This window comes from Thermobia domestica, chromosome 8, assembly GCF_964235325.1.
Source record: "Thermobia domestica chromosome 8, izTheDome1.hap1.1, whole genome shotgun sequence".
Taxonomy (NCBI): domain Eukaryota; kingdom Metazoa; phylum Arthropoda; class Insecta; order Zygentoma; family Lepismatidae; genus Thermobia; species Thermobia domestica.
In genome coordinates, this window is record NC_137461.1 from 181,340,887 (window position 1) to 181,363,824 (window position 22,938).

The 22,938-nt window shown below is 36.6% G+C and overlaps 1 protein-coding gene across 1 annotated transcript; it reads right to left on the reverse strand.

The window, feature by feature from the left end:
* Positions 1 to 383: 383 nt before the first annotated feature.
* Positions 384 to 974, reverse strand: LOC145692396 (uncharacterized). The gene has a single exon (XM_081767700.1). It carries the CDS (start codon positions 972 to 974, stop codon positions 384 to 386), a length of 591 nt encoding a protein of 196 aa, XP_081623826.1.
* Between the last annotated feature and the right edge of the window lie 21,964 nt (positions 975 to 22,938).

A 22,938-nucleotide genomic window follows, 5' to 3' on the forward strand; every position in this document is an offset into this window, starting at 1 on the left:
CAGCATATTGGGGGGGGGGGGCATCCAAGGGGTCTAGGTAAAGGGTATTTAATGACTTCAACGGCTTTACTGTCATGCTAATAGCTGGTATGATATGTAAAAGATGTAGTGGAAAAGGGCAAAATAAATAAAGAATTGCATTAATTTTAAATCTTTAATAGTTAAAAAAAAAGTATTAAACGAGTATTAAGTTAAAAGCATTAAGTTAAGGATTTAACTTCTTTATTAGTTAAAACGTATTAAACGAAAAATGAAAAACATTAAGTCATGACATTGAAAATGATAGGTCTAACTATTGCATTGAGAACTTCGAGAAAAACACATTTTTAATTATTGAGTAAATGATCAATACTTGAGGGTTTAGGCCTATTTTTACATAAGGGTTAATTTCTTTTTTCCTTTTTTGAGCTGTAGATATCAACCAAACTCTCTATATCCAATTTTCTTAGAACATCTGATTCTGAGTATAGGACCATTAAGTTGTTCATCCTTTCTTGGCCCATAGTGCACCGCAACCAGTTGTGAATCAGCCTCATTGCTGAAAAGGATCTCTCACAGGTGGCACTATTTGATGGCAAAACGAGAGCAATCTTCAAAAGGGTGCCAAAACTTGTGTATGTCTCTGAGCCGGTCGTTAGTACAACTTCTATTAATTTTGCAACAATTTCTTTTAGCGGGTTTCTTTGCAGATCTATACTAGAACTTTCCATAACTCTTCTTAAAACTACCACTTCTGCCTTTAGTATATTTCTATCAACTTCAGGTATAGAAAACATTTTGATGAATGGTTCTGCTCCAGCTTCATCTACTCGGATAAACCGTTCGCTGGCATCAGCTATTTCCAAAGCTTCGCGGCTGAACCTTCTTTTAAGCTCTTCTGTTAAAATGTCTAGCAACGGGTAATAAAAGTCACTTTTGCACTTATTTTTGACAAATTCATCCCTTTTCTGTAAATTAATGGTTTCAGGATACATATCATCTCTACCTCTCTGCCCTACTGAACTACAAATTACAAAATCATCTAGGATTTTTGATATCACTCGAGGTCGTTTAGGCTTGGAACTATTATCTGTAGCTATAACACTCTCATCTTTGTTTTGAAAAATCCTTAGGTCAAAATCGTTATCAAAAGCCTTTATGTCTTGCCATTTCTTGTCCCATGAGACTTGGCTTCAATTGTTAGTTAGCTCTTCGATCACACCCCTAGCAACATTTGAATTTTGTGCAATTGATGAGTCAGCTTTTTGTAAAGCTTGGCTAAGTACATTGATTAATGGGAAGCACTGAGAAAACACTGACAAACATACGATAAAATCCAGTCAGGTTACAGACCAAAGCAGACACTTTGCTTCAGGGTTTTTGGGATTCCTTATGTCAGAAGTTGTAGCTGTGAGTGCAGCGATAATTGCGGAGTAGTTTCTTTTTACAGATAAAACTGAATTGGCTCTGCAAGGCCATCGAGTATCGCTTAGTTTGTGAATTTCAGGTGAAAGGATCTTAATGTGCGCAACCACTAATCACTGACCGTTTGGACAGTACAAGGGACTTTTTCGAAAAGAGCACGAGACAAAAATATTCTTAATTTCAGTGGAAAAGTCTGAAACTGTGATATGTTGAAAATATTTTGATCTTCGGATGAAGTCTCAATGAAAGCAACCAGCAATCGCTGACAGTTTGGTCAATACAAGGGCATATTTTTGACAAATATCCGAATATAATAATAAGCAGGATTTCGGCGAAACTAACGGAAACCGTGATATGTTTTAGATCATGTCATCCTGGGAAAAAGTCTCAAAGGGCACAACCACCAACCAGTAACACTTTGGCCACAAGAAGGCCAGCTTTCCTAAAGTAGCAGAAGATAATAATATTCTTAATCTCTGTGGAATAGTCTGTAAACTTGATATGTTGTAGATATTTTGATATTGCAAAAATCTCTCAAGAGCCGAAGATAATGATATTCTCAATTTCGATGCAAAAGTCTGAAACCGTGATGTTGTACATATTTTGACCAAGGTAAAGAGTCTCAGTTAGTGTAAACACCAATCGCTGACAGCTTGAACACTACAAAGCCACATTTCTCGAAAATACCAGAGGATAATAGTAAGCTGGATTTCGGTGAAAATAATTGAAAATTCGTGATATGTTGTAGATCATGTTATTCTGGAAAAAGTCTCAGTAGACACAACCAAAATTCACTGACCGTTGTGCCACTCGATGGCACTTTTCAAAAATAATCGAAGACAATAATATTCTTCTTTTCGGTGGAAAAGTCTGAAACCATGATGTGTTACAAATTTTCTAATCTGGTAAAAAATCTAACTAGACGCAACCAGCAATCACTTACAGTTTACCACTACAGGGCCAATTTTTTTTATGATAGCCGAATTTCGATTTAAATAACTGAAACCGTAGTAATTTGTAGATTTTGTGATCCTGGGAAAGGTCTCAATAGGCGCAACTACCAATCACTGTCCGTTCCGCCATTACAATTCACATTTTTTAAAAATAGCTGATGACAAAAATATTTTTCATTTCGGTGGAAAAGTCTGAAACCACGATATGTTGTTTGATCCTCACAAAAAGTCTCAGTAGACGAAACCAGCAATTACTGACAATTTGCCAATACATGTCTAGTTTTTGGAAATAGCTGGATTTCCGTGAAAATAATTCAAATCGTGATATGTTGTAGGTCTTTTGATCCTGGGAAAAGGTCTCAATAGGCGAAACGAGTAATAACTAAAATTTGACCACTACCGGGACAGTTGCAGAAAATATACGAAGATAATAATATTCTTAATTCCTCTGGAAAAGTCAGAAACCGTGATATGTTGAGGGTCTTGTGATCTTGGGAAAAAAATCTTAATATTGAAAGACACCAACAACTGACAGTTTGACCACTTCAGGTACACTTTGTTAAATACAGCTGAAGATATTAATATTGTGAATTTCTGTGGAAAAGTCTGAAACCGTGATATGTTGTAAATAGGTTGATCCTGGCAAAACATCTCAGACGGTGCAACCATAAATCACTGACCGTTTGCACACGAGAGGGGCACTGTTTTCGAAATTGGGGAAGATAACAATAAACTGGACTTCGGTGAAGATAATCAAAACCGTGATAAGTTGTAGATATTGTGAACCTGGGAAAAAGTATCAATAGGCGCAACCACGTTCTTGAAATTTTGCCATTACGCAGCCACGTTCTTGAGAGTAACCAAAGATAATGATAAGTTGGATTTTGGATAAAATAACTGATACCGTGATATGCTGTAGATCTTCCCATAATGGGAAAAAGTGTCAATAGACGCAACAACCAATCACTGACAGTTTGGCATCTACTGGGACACTTTATTGAAAATAACCGAAGGTAAAATATGTTCCTAATTTGAGTGGAAAAGTCTCAGTGATATGTTTTAGTTTTTTTGATCCAGGGATAAAATCTCAATAGAGGCAACCAAAAAACGCGGACGCTTTAGCTACTACAGCGCCACTTTTTTGAAAATAGCCGAAAATAATGATAAGCAAGATTTCGGTGAAAATAACTGAAACCGTGATATGTTGCAGATATTGTGTTCCTAGGAAAAAGTCTCAATGGGCGTAATCACCAATCATCGACAATTTGACCACTTCAGGGACATTTTTGAAAATAGTCGAAGATAATAATATTCTTAATTTCTCTGGAAATGTGTGAAACCGTGGTATGTTGTACGTCTTCTGTTCGTGGGTTAAAGTCTAAATAGGAAAAAGGACCTATCAGTGACAGTTTGTCTACTTCTGGGACACTCCTTTGAAAACAACCGGAGACAATTATAGTCTGAATTTCGGTGAGAATGTCTCAAACCGTGATACAGTATAGATATCTTGGACCTTTCAAATCGTCTCAGTGGGTTTAACCATGAATTGTCCCGTTAACCCACTACAAGGTCACTTTTTGAAAGTAGCCGAAGATGATGATGAGCAGGATTTCGGTGAAAATAATTGAAACTGTCATATGTTGTAGATATTGTGATCCTGGGAAAATATTTTAACATTCGCAAAAAGATATTACTGGCAGTTTGAACACTACAAGGACACTTTTTAAGAATAGCCGAGGGTTGGTATATTCTTATTTTATGTGGAAAAGTCTGAAACCGCGATGTGTTATAGGTTTTGTGATCCTGGAATAAAATCTCAATGGAAGCAATCACCAATCACTGAGCGTTTGGCCAATAGAGGGCCAAATTTTAAAAATAGTCGGAGATATAAATATTCTTAATTTTGGCTTAAAAGTCTGAAACCCTGACATGTTTGAAGTCTTGTGAACTTGGGATAAATTCTCAAGAAGCAAAAGCACAAATCACTGACAATTTGGCTCTTAATGACCCACGTTTTATATTCCGAATTTCCCGAGGATATATTGTAATCGTGATACGTTGCAGATATTTTGACCCTGAGAAAATTTTTATTTTCTGCATTCACCACAATCACCATCAGGGCCACAATTTGAAAACAGCCGAAGACATTAATATAATCTGGTGGAAAAGTCAAAAATCGTTAATCTTTTAGGATATTTTCAATCTCCGTGCAACTAACAATCACTGACAGTTTTGCGCTAAACTATCACTCTTTTTTTTTTTTTTTAAAGAACAGTCGAGGATAATAATAAGCTGGATTTCGGTGAAATTAACCGAAGCCGTGATATGTTGTAGATCTTGTCATCTTGGGAAAATGTCTCGATAGGCGCAAGCACCAATCACTGAGAGTTTGGCCACTACAAGGCAAGCTTTTCGAAAATAGCCGAAGTTAATAATGTATTCCAATTCTGTGAAGTCTGCAATCGTGATATATTGTAGATATTTCTAAACTGGGAAAGAAGTGTCAATGGAGGCAGCATCAGTCACTGACCCTTTGACCACTAGAGGACTCCTTTTTGAAAACAGGCGAAAATAATAATATTCTGAATTTCGGTGGGATAGTCCAAAACTGTGATGTGTTGTAGATATTTTATCCTAGGAGAAAGTCATAATGGGTGCAAACACCAATCACTGATTATTTGCGCTCTACAGAGAAACCTTTCTGAAAACAGCCGAAGATAATGATAAGATAGATCTCGGTGAAAGTAATTGAAACCGCTATATATTGCAGATATTGTCATCCTGGGAAAAGTGTCAATAAGCGCAAGCGCCAATCACTGACAGTTTGGCAGTACAAAGTCACATTTTTGAAAATAGCCAAAGATAATAATTAACTGGATTTCGATGAAAATAACTGAAATCGTGATATGATGTAGATCTTTTCATCCTGGAGAAGTTTCATAGGCGCTGCCACAAATCAATGACAGTTCGACCACTACAGGCCACATTCTGAAAATAGTCGAAGATTAGAATATATTTGAATTTTGGTGGAAGTCAGAACGCTTGAAATGTTGAACATTGTTTGATCCTGTAAAAAGTCTCAATGCACGACGCAAGAGATCATTTTTTGACCAATTTTTTGAAAATAGCCGACGATAATAATATCCTTAATTTCATTTTAAAAGTTCGTTCATTTTAAAAGTGATCTTTGGACAAAGTCTGAATAGGGAATGAAACAACCACTTAACATTTCCCCTTTACAGAGCCAATTTTTGGAAAACAGCTGAAGATAACGATATTCTTGATTTCCGTGGAAAATACACCAATCGTGATATGATTTAAATATTTCGATCCAGAGAAAAAGGTTTAATGGATGCAATATCCAAACACCGATAGTTTTGCGACTGAATAGCCGCCCGTTTTGAGAACATTCGAAGATAATAATATTCTTAATTTCTCTGGAAATGTGTGAAACCGTCGTATGTTGTACGTCTTCTGTTCGTGGGTTAGTCTAAATAGGGAAAAGGGCCTATCAGTGACAGTTTGTCTACTTCAGGGACACTCCTTTGAAAACAACCGGAGACAATTATAGTCTGAATTTCGGTGAGAATGTTTCAAACCGTGATACAGTATAGATATTTTGAACCTTTCAAATCGTCTCAGTGGGTTTAACCATGAATTGTCCCGGTAACTCACTACAAGGTCACTTTTTGAAAGTAGCCGAAGATGATGATGAGCAGGATTTCGGTGAAAATAATTGAAACTGTCACATGTTGTAGATATTGTGATCCTGGGAAAATATTTTAACATTCGCAAAAAGATATTACTGGCAGTTTGAACACTACAAGGACACTTTTTAAGAATAGCCGAGGGTTGGTATATTCTTATTTTATGTGGAAAAGTCTGAAACCGCGATGTGTTATAGGTTTTGTGATCCAGGAATAAAATCTCAATGGAAGTAATCACCAATCACTGAGCGTTCGGCCACTAGAGGGCCAAATTTTAAAAATAGTCGGAGATATAAATATTCTTAATTTTGGCTTAAAAATCTGAAACCCTGACATGTTTGAAGTCTTGTGAACTTGGGATAAAAGCACAAATCACTGACAATTTGGCTCTTAATGACCCACATTTTATTTTCCGAATTTCCCGAGAATATACTGTAATCGTGATACGTTGCAGATATTTTGACCCTGAGAAAATATTTTTATTTCCTGCATTCACCACAATCACCATCAGGGCCACAATTTGAAAACAGCCGAAGACATTAATATAATCTGGTGGAAAAGTCAAAAATCGTTAATCTTTTAGGATATTTTCAATCTCCGTGCAACTAACAATCACTGACAGTTTTGAGCTAAACGATCACTCTTTTTTTTTTGTTTTTTTAGAACAGTCGAAGATAATAATAAGCTGGATTTCGGTGAAAATAACCGAAGCCGTGATATGTTGTAGATCTTGTCATCCTGGGAAAATGTCTCGATAGGCGGAAGCACCAATCACTAAGAGTTTGGCCACTACAAGGCAAACTTTTCGAAAATAGCCGAAGATAATAATGTATTCCAATTCTGTGAAGTCTGAAATCGTGATTGTAGATTTTTTTAAATTGGGAAAGAAGTGTCAATGGAGGCAGCATCAATCACTGACCCTTTTTGAAAACTCCTAGACAACTCCTTTTTGAAAACAGGCGAAAATAATAATATTCTGAATTTCGGTGGGATAGTCCGAATCCGTAATATGAGGTAGATATTTTGTCCTAGGAGAAAGTCATAATGGGTGCAAACACCAATCACTGACTATTTGCGCTCTACAGAGAAACCTTTCTGAAAACAGCCGAAGATAATGATAAGATAGATCTCGGTGAAAGTAATTGAAACCGCTATATATTGCAGATATTGTCATCCTGGAAAAAGTGTCAATAAGCGCAACTACCAACCACTGTCCGTTCCGCCATTACAATTCACATTTTTTAAAAATAGCTGATGACAAAAATATTTTTCATTTCGGTGGAAAAGTCTGAAAGCACGATATGTTTTTGATCCTCGCAAAAAGTCTCAGTAGACGAAACCAGCAATTACTGACAATTTGCCAATACATGTCTAGTGTTTGGAAATAGCTGGATTTCCGTGAAAATAATTCAAATCGTGATATGTTGTAGGTCTTTTGATACTGGGAAAAGGTCTCAACAGGCGAAACGAGTAATAACTACAATTTGACCACTACCGGGACAGTTGCAGAAAATATACAAAGATAATAATATTCTTAATTCCTCTGGAACAGTCAGAGAGAATGTAGTAAACTCTTATCTATTTTCGCTAGTGTGAATAATATGGAAGGGGGGTAAAAATTTTCCGGGACACTTTTACCTCCCTTTTGTTTCTCATTGTTGGAATTGTTGGGGGAGGTGAAATTTTCTTCTTAGTTTCAGTGAGGGATGTAGGTGTCATATAAGTAGAAAACTTTTTTCTATGTACGATAGTATGAATAATATGGCAGGGGGTAAAAATTTCCCGGGACAGTTGAACACCTCATGTGTTTCTCATTGTTGGAATGGTTGAAGGGAGGTAAAATTTTGTTGTTGGTTTTAGGGAGGGATATAAATGTCATATATGTAGTAAACTTTTTTCTATGTAAAGTAGTATGAATAATATGGCAGGGGGTAAAAATTTCCCGGAACAGTTTTACGAATTTGTGTTTCTCATTGTTGGAATGGTTGGGGTAGATGAAATTTTGTTGTTGGTTATACTGAGAGATGTAACTGTCATTTATGCAGTAAACTTTTTCTATGTACTCTAGTATGAATAATATGGCAGGGAGGTAAAAATTTCCCGGGACAGTTTTACGCATTTGTGTTTCTCATTGTTGGAATGGTTGGGGGAGGTGAAATTTTGTTGTTGGTTTTAGTGAGGGATGTAGGTGTCATATATGTAGTAAACTTTTATCAGTGTACGCTAGTATGAATAATATGGCAGTGGGGTAAAATTTTCCCGAGACAATTTTACCCACTTCTGTTTCTCATTGTTGGAATGGTTGGCGGAAGAGAAATTTTGTAGTTGGTTTTAGTAAGGGATGTAAGTGTCATATATGTAGTAAAACTTTTAACTATGTACGATAGTATGTTCAATATGGCAGGAGGCTAAAAATTTCCCGGACAGTTTTATCCCCCTTGTGTTTCTCGTTGTTGGAATTGTTGGGGAAATTGAAATTTTTTTGTTGGTTTTAGTGAGGGGTGTAGGATTCCATATGTAGTAAACTTTTTTCTACGTACGCTAGTATCAATAATATGGCAGGGGGTAAAAATTTCCCGGGACATTTTTTAACACCCCTTGTGTTTCACAGTGTTGGAATTGTTGGGGCAGGTAAAATTATGTTGTTGTTGGTTTTAGTGACGGATGTAGGTATCATATATTTAGTAAATTTTTTTTATTTACGCTACTACGAATAATATGGCAAAGGAATAAAAATTTCCCGGCACAGTTTTACAACCCTTTTGTTTCTCATTGTTGGAAGCGTTGAGGGAAGTGAAATTTTGTTGTTGGTTATAGTGAGGGATGTAAGTCTCATATATGTAGTAAACTTTTATCTATGTAGGCTGGTATGAATAATAATGCAGGGGGGTAAAAATTTCCTCGGGACTGTTTTACCCTCCTTGTGTTCCTCATTGTTGGAATGGTTGTGGGAGGTGAAATTTTGTGGTTGGTTTCAGTGAGGGATGTAGGTGTCTTATATGTAGCAAACTTTTTCTTTGTACGCTAGTATGAATAATATGGTACGGGGGTAAAAATTTCAGGGGGCAATTTTACCCCCTTCTGTTTCTCATTGTTGGAATGGTTGGCGGAAGTGAAATTTTGTTGTTGGTTTTAGTGAGGGATGTAGGTGTCATATATGTAGTAAACTTTTAACTATGTACGCTAGTATGAATAATATGGCAGGCGGTAAGAATTTCCCGGGACAGTTTTATCTCCCTTATGTTTCTCGTTGTTGGAATTGTTTGTGAAGTTGAAATTTTGTTGTACATTTTAGTGAGGGATGTATTTGTCATATATGTAATAGACATTTTGTATGTACGCCAGTATGAATAATATGGCAGGGGGTAAAAATTACCCGGCACAGTTTTACCCTTTTTTCTTATTGTTGGAATTGTTGGGGGAGGAGAAATTTTGTTGTTGGTTTTAGTGAGGGATGTAGGTGTCATATATGTACAAAACTTTTATCTATGTACGCTAGTATAAATAATATGGCAGGTGCGTAAAAATTTCCCGGGACAGTTTTACCCCCTTTGTGTTTCTTATTGTTGGAATGGTTGGGGGAGGTGAAATTTTGTTCTTAGTTTATTGAGGGATGTAGGTGTCATATATGAATTAAACTTTTATTTATGTACGCTAGTATGAATAATATGGCAGGGGGTAAAATTTCTCGGGACAGTTTTACCCCCCTTGTGTTTATCATTGTTGGAATGGTTGGGGGAAAGGAAATTTTGTTGTTGGTTATAGTGAGGGACGTAAATGTCATATATGTAGTAAATTTTTTCTAAGTATGCTACTATAAATAATATGGCAGGGGGATAAAAATTTCCAGGCGCAGTTTTACCCCTCTTGTTTTTCTCATTGTTACAAGTGTTGGGGGAGGTGAAATTTTGTTGTTGATTTTAGTGAGGAATGTAGGTGTCATATATGTAGTAAACCTTTTTCTATGTACGATAGTATGAATAATATGGCAAGGGGGTAAAAATTTGTCGGGGCAGTTTTACCCCCATGTGTTTCTCATTGTTGGAATGGTTGGTGGACGTGAAATTTTGCGGTTGGTTTTAGTGAGGGATGTAGGTGCCATATATGTAGTAAATATTATTTATGTACGCTAGTATGAACAATATGGCAGCAGGGTTAAAATTTTGCGGGACACTTTTACCTCCCTTTTTTTTCTCATTGTTGGAATTGTTGGGGGAAATAAAATTTTATTCTTAGTTTCAGTGAGGGACGTAGGTTTCATATAAGTAGTAAATTTTATCTATGTAAGCTAGTATGATTAATATGGCAGGGGGTAAAAATTTCCCGGGACATTTTTACCTCCCTTGTTTTTCTCATTCTTGGAATGGTTGGGGGAGGAAGAATTTTGTTCTTGATTTTAGTGAGGGATGTAAGTGTCATATATGTAGTAAACTTTTTTATGTAAAGTTGTATGAATAATATGGCAGGTGGGTAAAAATTTTCCGGGACAGTTTTACGCATTTGTGTTTCTCATTGTTGGAATGGTTGGGGGAGGTGAAATATTTTTGTTGGTTTTAGTGAGGGATATAGGTGCCATATACGTAGTAAATTTTTCTGTGTACGCTAGTGTGAATAATATGGCAGGGGGTAAAAATTTCCCGGGACAATTTTCCCCCTTCTGATTCTCATTGTTGGAGTGGTTGGCGGAAGTGAAATTTTGTTGTTGGTTTTAGCAAAGGATGTAGGTGTCATATATGTAGTAAACTTTTATCTATGTATGCCAGTATGAATAACATGGCAGGCGGGTAAAAATTTCCCGGCACAGTTTTACCCCCTTGTGTTTCTCAATGTTGGAATTGTTGGCGGACGTGAAATTTTTTCGTTGGTTTTAGTGGGGGATGTTGGTGTCATTTATGTAGTAAACTTTTATCTATGTACGCTAGTGTAAAAAATACGGCAGGGGGGTAAAAATTTCTCGGGACAGTTTTACCCACCTTGTGCTTCTCATTGTTGGAATTGTGGGGGGGAGGTGAAATTTTGTTGTTGGTTACAGTGAGGGATGTAGGTGTGACATATGTAGTAAACTTTTATCTATGTACGCTAGTATGAACAATATGGCAGGAGGGTAAAAATTTCCCGGGACAGTTTTACCCCCTTTGTTTTCTCGTCTTTGGAATTGTTAAGGAAGGAGAAATTTTTTGTTTGTTTTTGTGAAGGATGTAGGTGTCATATATGTAGTAAACCTTTTTCTATGTACGCTAGTATGAACAATATGGCAGAAGGGTAAAAATTTCCCGGCACAGTTTTAACCCCTTTTTGTTTCTCACTGTTGGAACTGCTGGGGGAGGTGAAATTTTGTAGTTGGTTTTAGTGTGGGACGTAGGTGTCATATATGTAGTAAACTTTTATCTATGTACAGTAGTATGTATAATGCGGCAAGGGTTAAAAATTTCCCGGGAAGGTTTACCCCTCTTTTGCTTCTCATTGTTGCAATTGTTGGGTAAGTTGAAATTTTGTTGTTGGTTTCAGTGAGGGATGTAGGTGTCAGGTACGTAGAAACTTTTATCTATGTACGCTAGTATGGATAATATGGCAGGGGGGTAAAAATTTCCGGGGACAGTTTTTCCTCCCGTTGTACTTCTCGTTGTTCGAGTTATTGGGGAAGTGAAATTTTGATGTTGGTTTTAGTTAGGGATGTAGGTGTTACATATGTAGTAAACATTTTTCTATGCACGCTAGTATGAATAATATGGCAGGGGTGTAAAAATTTCGCGGGACAGTTTTACGCATTTGTGTTTCTCATTGTTGGAATGGTTGGGGGATGTGAAATTTTGGGTTTGGTTTTAGTGAGTTATGTACGTGCCATATACGTATTAAACTTTTTCTATGTACGATAGTATGAATAATATGGCAGGGGGGTAAAAATTTCCCGGGACGATTTTACCCCCTTCTGATTCTCATTGTTGGAATGCATGGCGGAAGTGAAATTTTGGTGTTGGTTGTAGTGAGGGATGTAGGAGTCATATATGTAGTAAACTTTTAACTATGTACGCTAGTATGAATAATATGGCAGGGGGTAAAAATTTCCCGGGACAGTTTTATATCTCTTATGTTTCTCGTTGTTGGAATTCTTGGTGAAGTTGAAATTTTGTTGTTGGTTTTAGTGAGGGATGTATTTGGCATATATGTAATAAACTTTTTTCTATGTACGCTAGTATGAATAATATGGCAGGAGTTTTAAAATTTTCCCGAACACTTTTACCCCCTTTTGTTTCTCATTGTTGGAATTGTTGGGGGAAATAAAATTTTATTCTTAGTTTCAGTGAGGGATGTAGATGTCATATATATAGGAAGTTTTTTCTATGTACGCTGGTATGAAATATATGGCATGGGGGGAAAAATTTTCCCGGGACAGTTTTACCCACCTTGTGTTTCTCATTGTTGGAATGGTTGGGAGAAGTGAAATTTTGTTGTTGGTTTAGTGAGGAATTTAGGTGTCATATATGTAGTAAACTTTTATTTATGTACGCTAGTATGAATAATATGGCAGGGGCGTAAAAATTTCCCGGGACAGTTTTACGCATTTGTGTTTCTCATTGTTGGAATGGTTGGTGGAGGTGAAATTTTGTTGGTTTTAGTGAGGGATGTACGTGCCATATACGTAGTAAACACTTTCTATGTACGCTAGTATGAATAATATGGCAGGGGGTAAAAATTTCCCGGCACTATTTTACCCCCTTCTGTTTCTCATTGTTGGAATGGTTGGCGGAAGTAGAATTTTATTGTTGGTTTTAGTGTGGGATGTAGGTGTCAGATATGTAGTAAACTTTTAACTATGTACGCTAGTATGAATAATATGGCAGGGGGTAAAAGTTTCCCGGGACAGTTTTATCTCGCTTATGTTTCTTGTTGTTGGAATTCTTGGTGAAGTTGAAATTTTGTTGTTGGTTGTAGTGAGGGATGTATTTGTCATATATTTAATAAACTTTTTTCTATGTACGTTAGTATGAATAATATGGCAGGAGGGTTAAAATTTTCCGTGACACTTTTACCTCCCTTTTGTTTCTCATTCTTGGAATTGTTGGGGGAAATAAAATTTTATTCTTAGTTTCAGTGAGGGATGTAGGTGTCATATAAGTATTAAACTTTTATCCATGTACGCTAGTATGATTAATATGGCAGGGGGTAAAAATTTCCCGGGAAATATTTACCTCCCTTGTGTTTCTCATTGTTGGAATGGTTGGGGGAGGTAAAATTTTGTTGTTGGTTTTAGTGAGGGATGTAAGTGTCTTATATATAGTAAACTTTTTTCTATGTAAAGTAGTATGAATAATATGGCAGGGGGGTAAAAATTTCTCGGGCCAGTTTTACGCATTTGTGTTTCTCATTGTTGGAATGTTTGGGGGAGGTGAAATTTTATTGTTGGTTTTAGTGATGGATGTAGATGTCATATATGTAGTAAATTTTTTCCATGTACGCTAGTATGAAATATATGGCAGGGGGGGTATAATTTTCCCGGGACACTTTTACATCCCCTTTGTTTGACATTGTTGGAATTGTTGGGGGAGGTGAAATTTTGTTTAGTTTAAGTGAGGGATGTAGGTATCATAGAACTAGTAAACTTTTTTCTATGTACGCTAGTATGAATAACATGGCAGGGGGGTAAAATTTCCCGGGACATTTTTCCCCCCCTTGTGTTTCTCATTGTTGGAACTTTTGGGGGAACTGAAATTTTGTTGTTGGTTTTAGTGATGGATGTAGGTATCATATATGTATTAAATTTTTTCTATGTACGCTGGTATGAAATATATGGCAGGGGAGTAAAAATTTCTTGGGACAATTTTACCCTCTTCTGTTTCTCATTGTTGGAATGGTTGGCGGAAGTGAAATTTTGTTGTTGGTTTTAGTGAGGGATGTAGGTGTCATATATGTAGTAAACTTTTAACTATGTACGCTAGTATGAATAATATGGTAGGCGGTAAGAATTTCCCGGGACAGTTTTATTTCCCTTATGTTTCTCGTTGTTGGAATTGTTGGTGAAGTTGAAATTTTGTTGTAGGTTTTAGTGAGGGATATATTTGCCATATACGTAGTAAACTTTTTTCTATGTACGCTAGTATGAATAATATGGCACTGGGGTAAAAATTTCCCGGGACAATTTTATCCCTTCTTTTTCTCATTCTTGGAATGGTTGGCGGGAGTGAAATTTTGTTGTTGGTTTTAGTGGGGGAAGTAGGTGTCATATATGTAGTAAACCTTTTTCTATGTACGCTAGTATGAATAATATGGCAGAGGGTAAAAATTTCCCGGGACGGTTTTATCCCCCTTGTGTTTCTCGTTGTTGGAATATTGGGGAAGTTGAAATTTCGTTGTTGGTTTTAGTGAGGGATGTAGGTCTCATATATGTAGTAAAATCTTATCCATGTACGCTAGTATAAATGATATGGCAGGGGGTTAAAAATTTCCCGGGACAATTTTACCCCCTTGTGTTTCTCATTGTTGGAATGGTTGGGGGTGGTGAAATTTTGTTGTTAGGTTTTGTGAGGGATGTAGGTGTCATATATGTACAAAACTTTTATCGATGCACGCTAGTATGAATAATATTGCAGGGGGTAAATATTTCCAGGGACATTGTTACCCCCCTTTTGTTTCTCATTCTTGGAATGGTTGGGGGAAGGGAAATTTTTTTGTTGGTTATAGTGAAGGATGTAAGTGCCATATATGTAGTAAATTTTTTCTATGTAAGCTACTATGAATAATATGGCAGGGGGATAAAAATTTCCAGGCGCAGTTTTATCCCCCTTGTGTTTCTCATTGTTGGAAGTGTTGGGGGAGGTGAAATTCTGTTGTTGGTTTTAGTGAGGAATGTAGGTGTCATATATGTAGTAAACCTTTTTCTATGTACGATGGTTAAAATAATATGGCAGGGAGGTAAAAATTTCTCGGGGCAGTTTTACCCCGCTTGTGTTCCTCATTGTTGGAATGGTTGGTTGACGTGAAATTTTGCTGTTGGTTTTAGTGAAGGCTGTAGGTGTCATATATGTACAAAACTTTTATCGATGCACGCTAGTATGAATAATATTGCAGGGGGTAAATATTTCCAGGGACATTGTTACCCCCCTTTTGTTTCTCATTCTTGGAATGGTTGGGGGAAGGGAAATTTTTTTGTTGGTTATAGTGAGGGATGTAAGTGTCATATATGTAGTAAATTTTTTCTATGTAAGCTACTATGAATAATATGGCAGAGGGATAAAAATTTCGCGGCGCAGTTTTACCCCCCTCGTGTTTCTCATTGTTGGAATGGTTGGGGGAAGTGAAATTTTGTTGTTGGTTTTAGTGAGGGATGTAAGTGTGATATATGTAGTAAACCTTTATTTATGTAGGCTGGTATGAAAAATATGGCAAGGGGGTTAAAATTTCCTCGGGACTGTTTTACTCCCTTTTGTTTCTTATTGTTGGAACTGTTGGGGTAGGTGAAATTCTGTTGTTTGTTTTAGAGAGGAATGTAGGTTTAATATATGTAGCAAACTTTTTTCTATGTACGATAGTATGAATAATATGGCAGGGAGGTAAAATTTTCCCGGGACAGTTTTACGCATTTGTGTTTCTCATTGTTGGAATGGTTGGGGGAGGTGAAATTTTGTTGTTGGTTTTTTGAGGGATTTAGATATCATATATGTAGTAAACTTTTACCTATGTACGATAGTATGAATAATATGGCAGGGGGTAAAAATTTCCCGAGTCAATTTTACCCCTTTCTGTTTCTCATTGTTGGAATGACTGGCGAAAATGTAATTTTGTTGTTGGTTTTAGTGAGGGATGTAGGTGTCATATATGTAGTAAACTTTTATCTATGTACGAAAGTATGAACAATATGGCAGGGAGTAAGAATTTCCCGTGACGGTTTTACTTCCCTTTTGTTTCTCATTTTTGGAATTGTTGGAGATGGTGATATTTTGTTGTTGGTTTTAGTGAGGGATATAGGTGTCATATATGTAGTAAGCTTTTTTCTACTTACGATAGTATGAATAATATGGCAGGGGGTAAAAATTTCCCGAAGCAGTTTTTCGCCGCTTGTGTTTCTCATTGTTTGAATGGTTGGGGGAAGTGAAATTTTTTTGTTGGTTTTAGTGAGGGATGTAAGTGTGATATATGTAGTAAACCTTTATTTATGTAGGCTGGTGTGAAAAATATGGCAGGAGGGTTAAAATTACCTCAGAACTGTTTTACCCCCTTGTGTTTGTCATTGTTGGAATGGTTGGAGGAGGTGAAATTTTGTTTTTCGTATTAGTGAGGAATGTAGGTGTCATATATGTAGTAAAATTTTATCTTTGTACGCTAGTATGAATAATATGGCAGGGAGGTAGAAATTTTCCGGGACACTCTTTCCTCCCTTTTGTTTCTCAATGTTGGAATTGTTGGGAGAGGTGAAATTTTGTTCTTAGTTTCAGTAAGGGATGTAGGTGTCATATAAATAGTAAACTTTTTCTATGTACGCTAGTATGAATAATATGGCAGGGGGTAAAAATTTTTCGGGACATTTTTACCCCCTGTTGTTTCTCATTGTTGGAATGTTTGGGGGAAATGAAATTTTTTTGTTGGTTTTTCTGAGGGATGTTGGTGTCTTATATGTATTAAACTTTTTTCTACGTACGCTAGAATGAATAATATGGCAGGGGTAAAAATTTCCCGGGACAGTTTAACTCCCCTTGTATTTCTCATTGTTGAAATGGTTGGGGAGGTAAAATTTTGTTGTTGGTTTCAGTGATTGATGTAGGTGTCATATATGTAGTAAGCTTTTATCTATGTACGCCAGTGTGAACAATATGGCAGGGGGGTAAACACTTCCCGGGACAGTTTTATCCCCTTTTTGTTTCTCCTTGTTTTAACTGTTAGGGAAGGAGAAATTTTGTTGTTGGTTTTAGCGAGGGATGTAGGTTTCATATATGTAGTAAACTTTTATCAATGTACGCAAGTGTGAAAAATATGGCAGGGGTAAAAATTTCCCGGGACAGTTTTACCCGCTTGTGCTTTTCATTGTTAGAATGGTTGGGAGAGGTGAAATTTTGTTGTAGAATTTATTAAGGTATGTAGGAGTCATGTATGTAGTTAACTGTTTTCTATGTGCGCTAGTATGAATAATATTGCAGGGAGTAAAAATTTCCCGCCCACCATTCCAACAATGAGAAACAGAAGGGGTTAAAATTGTCCCGGGAAATTTTTACTCCCTTGCCATTTTATTCATACTAGCGTAGATAGAAAAAGTTTACTACGTATATGGCACCTACATCCCTCACTAAAACCAACAACAAAATTTCACCTCCCACAACCATTCCAACAATGAGGAACACAAGGAGGGTAGAACAGTCCCGAGGAAATTTTTACACCCCTGCCATATTATTCATACCAGCCTACATAGATAAAAGTTTACTACATATATGAGACTTACACCCCTCACTAAAACTAAAAACAAAATTTCACCTCCCTCAGCGCTTCCAACAATGTGAAACTCAAGAGGGTAAAACTGTTTTGGGAAATTTTATCCCCCTGCCATATTATTAATACTAGCGTACATAGAAAAAAGTTTACTACATTTATAACACCAACCTCCCTCACTAAAACCAACAACAAAATTTCACCTAACCAAAAATTCCAACAATGAGAAACACAAATGCGTAAAACTGTCCCGGGAAATTTTACCCCCTGCCATATTATTCATACTACATTACATAGAAAAAGTTTACTACATATATGACACTTACATCTCTCACTAAAACCAACAACAAAACTTTACCTCCTTCAACCATTCCAACAATGAAAAACACAAGAGGTGTTAAACTGACTCGGGAAGTTTTTACCCCCTTCCATATTATTAGTACTAGCGTACGTAGAAAAATCTTTACTACATATAAAACACCTACCTCCCTCACAAAAACCAACAACAAAATTTGAATTCCCGCAACCATTCCAACAATGAGAAACAAAAGTGGTAAAAATGTCCCGGGAAATTTTTACAACCTGCGATATTATTCATACCAGCGTACATAGAAAAAGTTTACTACTTATATGAAACCTACTTCGTTCACTGTAACAAACGCTAAAATTTCACCTCCCCCCACAATTCCAAAAACGAGAAAAACAATATGGGTAAAACTGTCCCGAAAAATTTTAACCCCCCTGCCATATTATTTACACTTACATACATAGACAAAATTTACTACATGAATGACACCTACATCAACCACTAAAACCAACGAAAATATTTCACCTCCCCCAAAAATTCCAAAATTGAGAAACACAAGGGGGTAAAACTGTGCCGGGAAATTCTTACCCCCCTGCCATATTATTCATACTGGCACACATAGAAAAAAGTTTACTACATATATGACACCTAAGTCCCTCACTAAACCAACAACAAAATTTCAACTTCCCCAACAATTCCAGCAACGAGAAACACAAGGGCGATAAAACTGTCCCGGGAAATTATTTACCCCCTGCCATATTATTCATACTAGCGTACATAGATAAAAGTTTACTACATATATGACACCTACATCTTTCGCTAAAACCAACATCAAAATTTCATTCCGCCAACCATTCCAACAATGAGAAACAGAAGGGGGAAATTGTCTCGGAAAATTTTTATCAACCTTCCATATTATTTATACTAGCGTACATAGAAAAAGTTTACTACATATATGACACCTACATCCCTCACTAAAAGCAACAACCAAGTTTCACCTACCCAACCATTCCAACAATGAGAAACACAAACGCGTAAAACTGTCCCGGGAAATTTTTACCCCAGGCCATATTATTCATACTAGCGTACATAGATAAAGGTTTACTACATATATGACACCTACACCCTTCACTAAAACTAACGACAAAATTTCACGTCAACCAACCATTCAAACAATGAGAAACACAAGGGGGGTAAAACTGCCCCGAGAAATTTTTACCTCCCTGCCATATTATTCATACTATGGTACATAGAAAAAGTTAACTACATATATGGCACCTACATTCCTCACTAAAACGAACAAGAGAATTTCACTTCCCCCAAAACTTCCAACAATGAGAAACACACGGGGGGTTAAACTGCGCTGGGAAATTTTTATCCCTCTGCCATATTATTCATAGTAGCTTACATAGAAAAAGTTTACTACATATATGACACCTATATCCCATACTAAAACCAACAGCAAAATTTCACGTCAACCAACCATTCCAACAATGAGAAACACAAGGGGCGTAAAAATGTCACGGGAAATTTTTACCCCCTGTCATATTATTCACACTAGCGTACATAGATAAAGGTTTACTACATGTATGACACCTACATCCCTCACTAAAAGTAACAACAAAATTTCACCTCCCCCAACCATTCCAACAATGAGAAACACAAGTGGGTAAAACTGTCCCGGGAAATTTTTATCCCCCTGCCATATCATTTATATTAGCGTACAGAGATAAGATTTTACTACATATATGACACCTACATCCTTCACTAAAACCAACAACAAAGTTTCACTTCCCCCAACAATTCCAACAATGAGAAACTAAAGGAGGTAAAATTGTGCCCGGTAATTTTTACCCCCTGGCCATATTATTCATACTGGCGTACACAGAAAAAGTTTGTTACATATATGACATCTACATCTCTCACTAAAAAAAACAACAAAATTTCAACTTCCCCAATATTCCAACAACGAGAAACACAAGGGGGATAAAACCGTCCGGGAAATTTTTACCCCCTGCCATATTTTTCATACTAGCGTTCATAGTTAAAAGTTTACTACATATATGACACCTAATTCCCTCACTAAAACCAACACCAAAATTTCGCTTAACCAACCATTCCAAGAATGAGAAACAGAAGGGGTAAAATTGTCCCGGGAAATTTTTACGCCCCTGCCATATTATTCATACTAGCGTACATAGAAAAAGTTTACTACGTATATGGCACCTACGTCCCTCACTAAAACCAAGAACAAAATTTCACCTCCCCCAACCATTCCAACAATGAAAAACACAAATTCGTAAAAGTGTCCGGGAAATTTTTATCCCCCTGCCATATTGTTCATACTACATTACATAGAAAAATTTTACTACTTAATGACACTTACATCCCTCACTAAAACCAACAACAATATTTACCTCCCCCAACCATTCCAACAATGAAAAACACAAGGGGTGTTAAACTGTCCCGGCAAAATTTTACCCCCTTCCATATTATTCATACTAGCGTACGCAGAAAAAAGTTTACTTCATATAAGACCCCTACATCCTTCTCAAAAACCAACAACAAAATTTGACTTCCTGCAACCATTTCAAAAATGAGAAACACAAGGGGGGAAAAATGTCCCGGGAAATATTTACCCTCCTGCCATATTATTCATACTATCGTACATAAAAAAATTACTACATATATGACACCCACATACCTCACTAAATCCAACAACTAACTTTCACCTACCCCAACCATTCCAACAATGAGAAACACAAATGCGTATAACTGTCCCGTGAAATTTTTAGCCCCTGCCATATTATTCATACTACCGTAGATAGAAAAAAGTTTACTACATATAAGACACGTACATTCCTCACAAAAAACCCAACAACAAAATTTCAATTCCCCCAACCATTCCAACAATGAGAAACACAAGGGAAGTAAAAATATCCCGAGAAATTTTTACCCCCTCCATATTAATCATACTAGCGTACATAGATAAAAGTTTACTACATATATGACACCTACATCCCTCACTGAAACTAAGAATAAAATTTTATTTCCCCCAAGAATTCCAACAATGAGAAAAAAAGGGAGGTAAAGTGTCCCGGAAAATTTTAACCCTCCTGCCATATTATTCATACCAGCGTACATAAAAAAAGTTTACAACATATATGACACCTACATTCCTCACTAAAACCAACAGCAAAATTTCACGTCCACCAACAATTCCAACAATGAGAAACACAAGGGGGTAAAACTTCCCCGTCAAATTTTTACCTCCCTTCCATATTATTCATACTATCTTACATAGAAAAAAAGTTTACTACATATATGACACCTACATTCCTCACTAAAACGAACAAGAGAATTTCCCTTTCTTCAACCATCCCAACAATAAGATACACAAGGGGGGTAAAACTGTCCCGGAGAAATTTTACCTCCTGCCATATTATTCATACTAGCGTACATAGTTAAAAGTTTACTACATATATGATACCTACAGCCCTCACTAACACCAACAACAAAATTTCAGTTCCGCCAACCATTCCAAGAATGAGAAACAGAATGGGGTAAAATTGAACGGGAAATTTTTACCCCCCTGCCATATTATTCATACCAGCGTACATAGAAAAAGTTTACTAGGTATATGGCAGCTACATCCCTCACTTGAACCAAGAACAAAATTTCACCTCCCCCAACCATTCCAACAACGATAAACACGAATGCGTAAAACTGTCCCGGGAAATTTTAACCCCCTGCCATATTATTCATACTAGCGTACATAGATAAAAGTTTACTACATATATGACACCAATATCCCTCACTAAAACCAACAACAAAATTTCACCTCCCTCAACGCTTCCAACAATGGGAAACTCAAGGGGGTAAAACTGTTTTGGGAAATTTTATCCCCCTGCCATATTATTAATACTAACGTACATAGAAAAAAGTTTACTACATATATAACACCAACCTCCCTCACTAAAACCAACAACAAAATTTCACCGCCCCCAACATTTCGAACAATGAGAAACACAAATGCGTAAAACTGTCCCAGAAAATTTTTACCCCCTGCCAAATTATTCATACTACATTACATAGAAAAAAGTTTACTACATATATGACACTTACATCTCTCACTAAAACCAACAACAAAATTTTAACTCCTTCAACCATTCCAACATTGAGAAACACAAGGGGTGTTAAACTGACTCGGGAAATTTTTAACCCTGCCATATTATTCATACTAGCGTGCGTAGAAAAAACTTTACTACATATAAGACACCTACCTCCCTCACAAATACCAACAACAAAATTTCAACTTCACCAACAATTCCAACAACGAGAAACATAATGGGGATAAAATTGTCCCGGGAAATTTTTACCTCTTGCCACATTATTCATACTAGCGTACATAGTTAAAAGTTTACTACATATATGACACCTACATCCGTAACTAAAACCAACAACAAAATTTCACCTCCACCCACAATTCCAGCAATGAGAAACACAAGCTAGGTAAAACTGTCCGGAAAATTTTTACCCCCTGCCATATTATTTACATTTGCGTACATAAATAAAAGTTTACTACATAAATGAAACCTACATCCCCCACTAAAACCAACGAAAATATTTCACCTCCCCCAACAATTCCAGCAACGAGAAACACAAGGGCGATAAAACTGTCCCGGGAAATTATTAACCACCTGCCATATTATTCATACTAGCGTACATAGATAAATATTTACTACATATATGAAACCTACATTTTTCGCTAAAACCAACAACAAAATTTCACTTCGGCCAACCATTCCAACAATGAGAAACAGAAGGGGGAAAGTTGTCTCGGGAAATTTTTACCAACCTTCCATATTATTCATACTAATGTACATAAAAAAAGTTTACTACATATATGATACCTACATCCCTTACTAAAAGCAACAACCAAGTTTCACCTACCCAACAATTCCAACAATGAGAAACACAAACGCGTAAAACTGTCCCGGAAAATATTTACCCCCTGCCATATTATTTATACTAGCGTACATAGCTAAAATTTGCTACATATATGACACCTACATCCCTCACTAAAACCAACAACAAAATTTCACGTCAACCAACCATTCCAACAATGAGAAACACAAGGGGGTAAAACTGC

Bases quoted from the DNA above. Each gene is read 5' to 3' on its own strand.
- LOC145692396 (XM_081767700.1), bottom strand. From the start codon at position 974: ATGTATCCTGAAACCATTAATTTACAGAAAAGGGATGAATTTGTCAAA.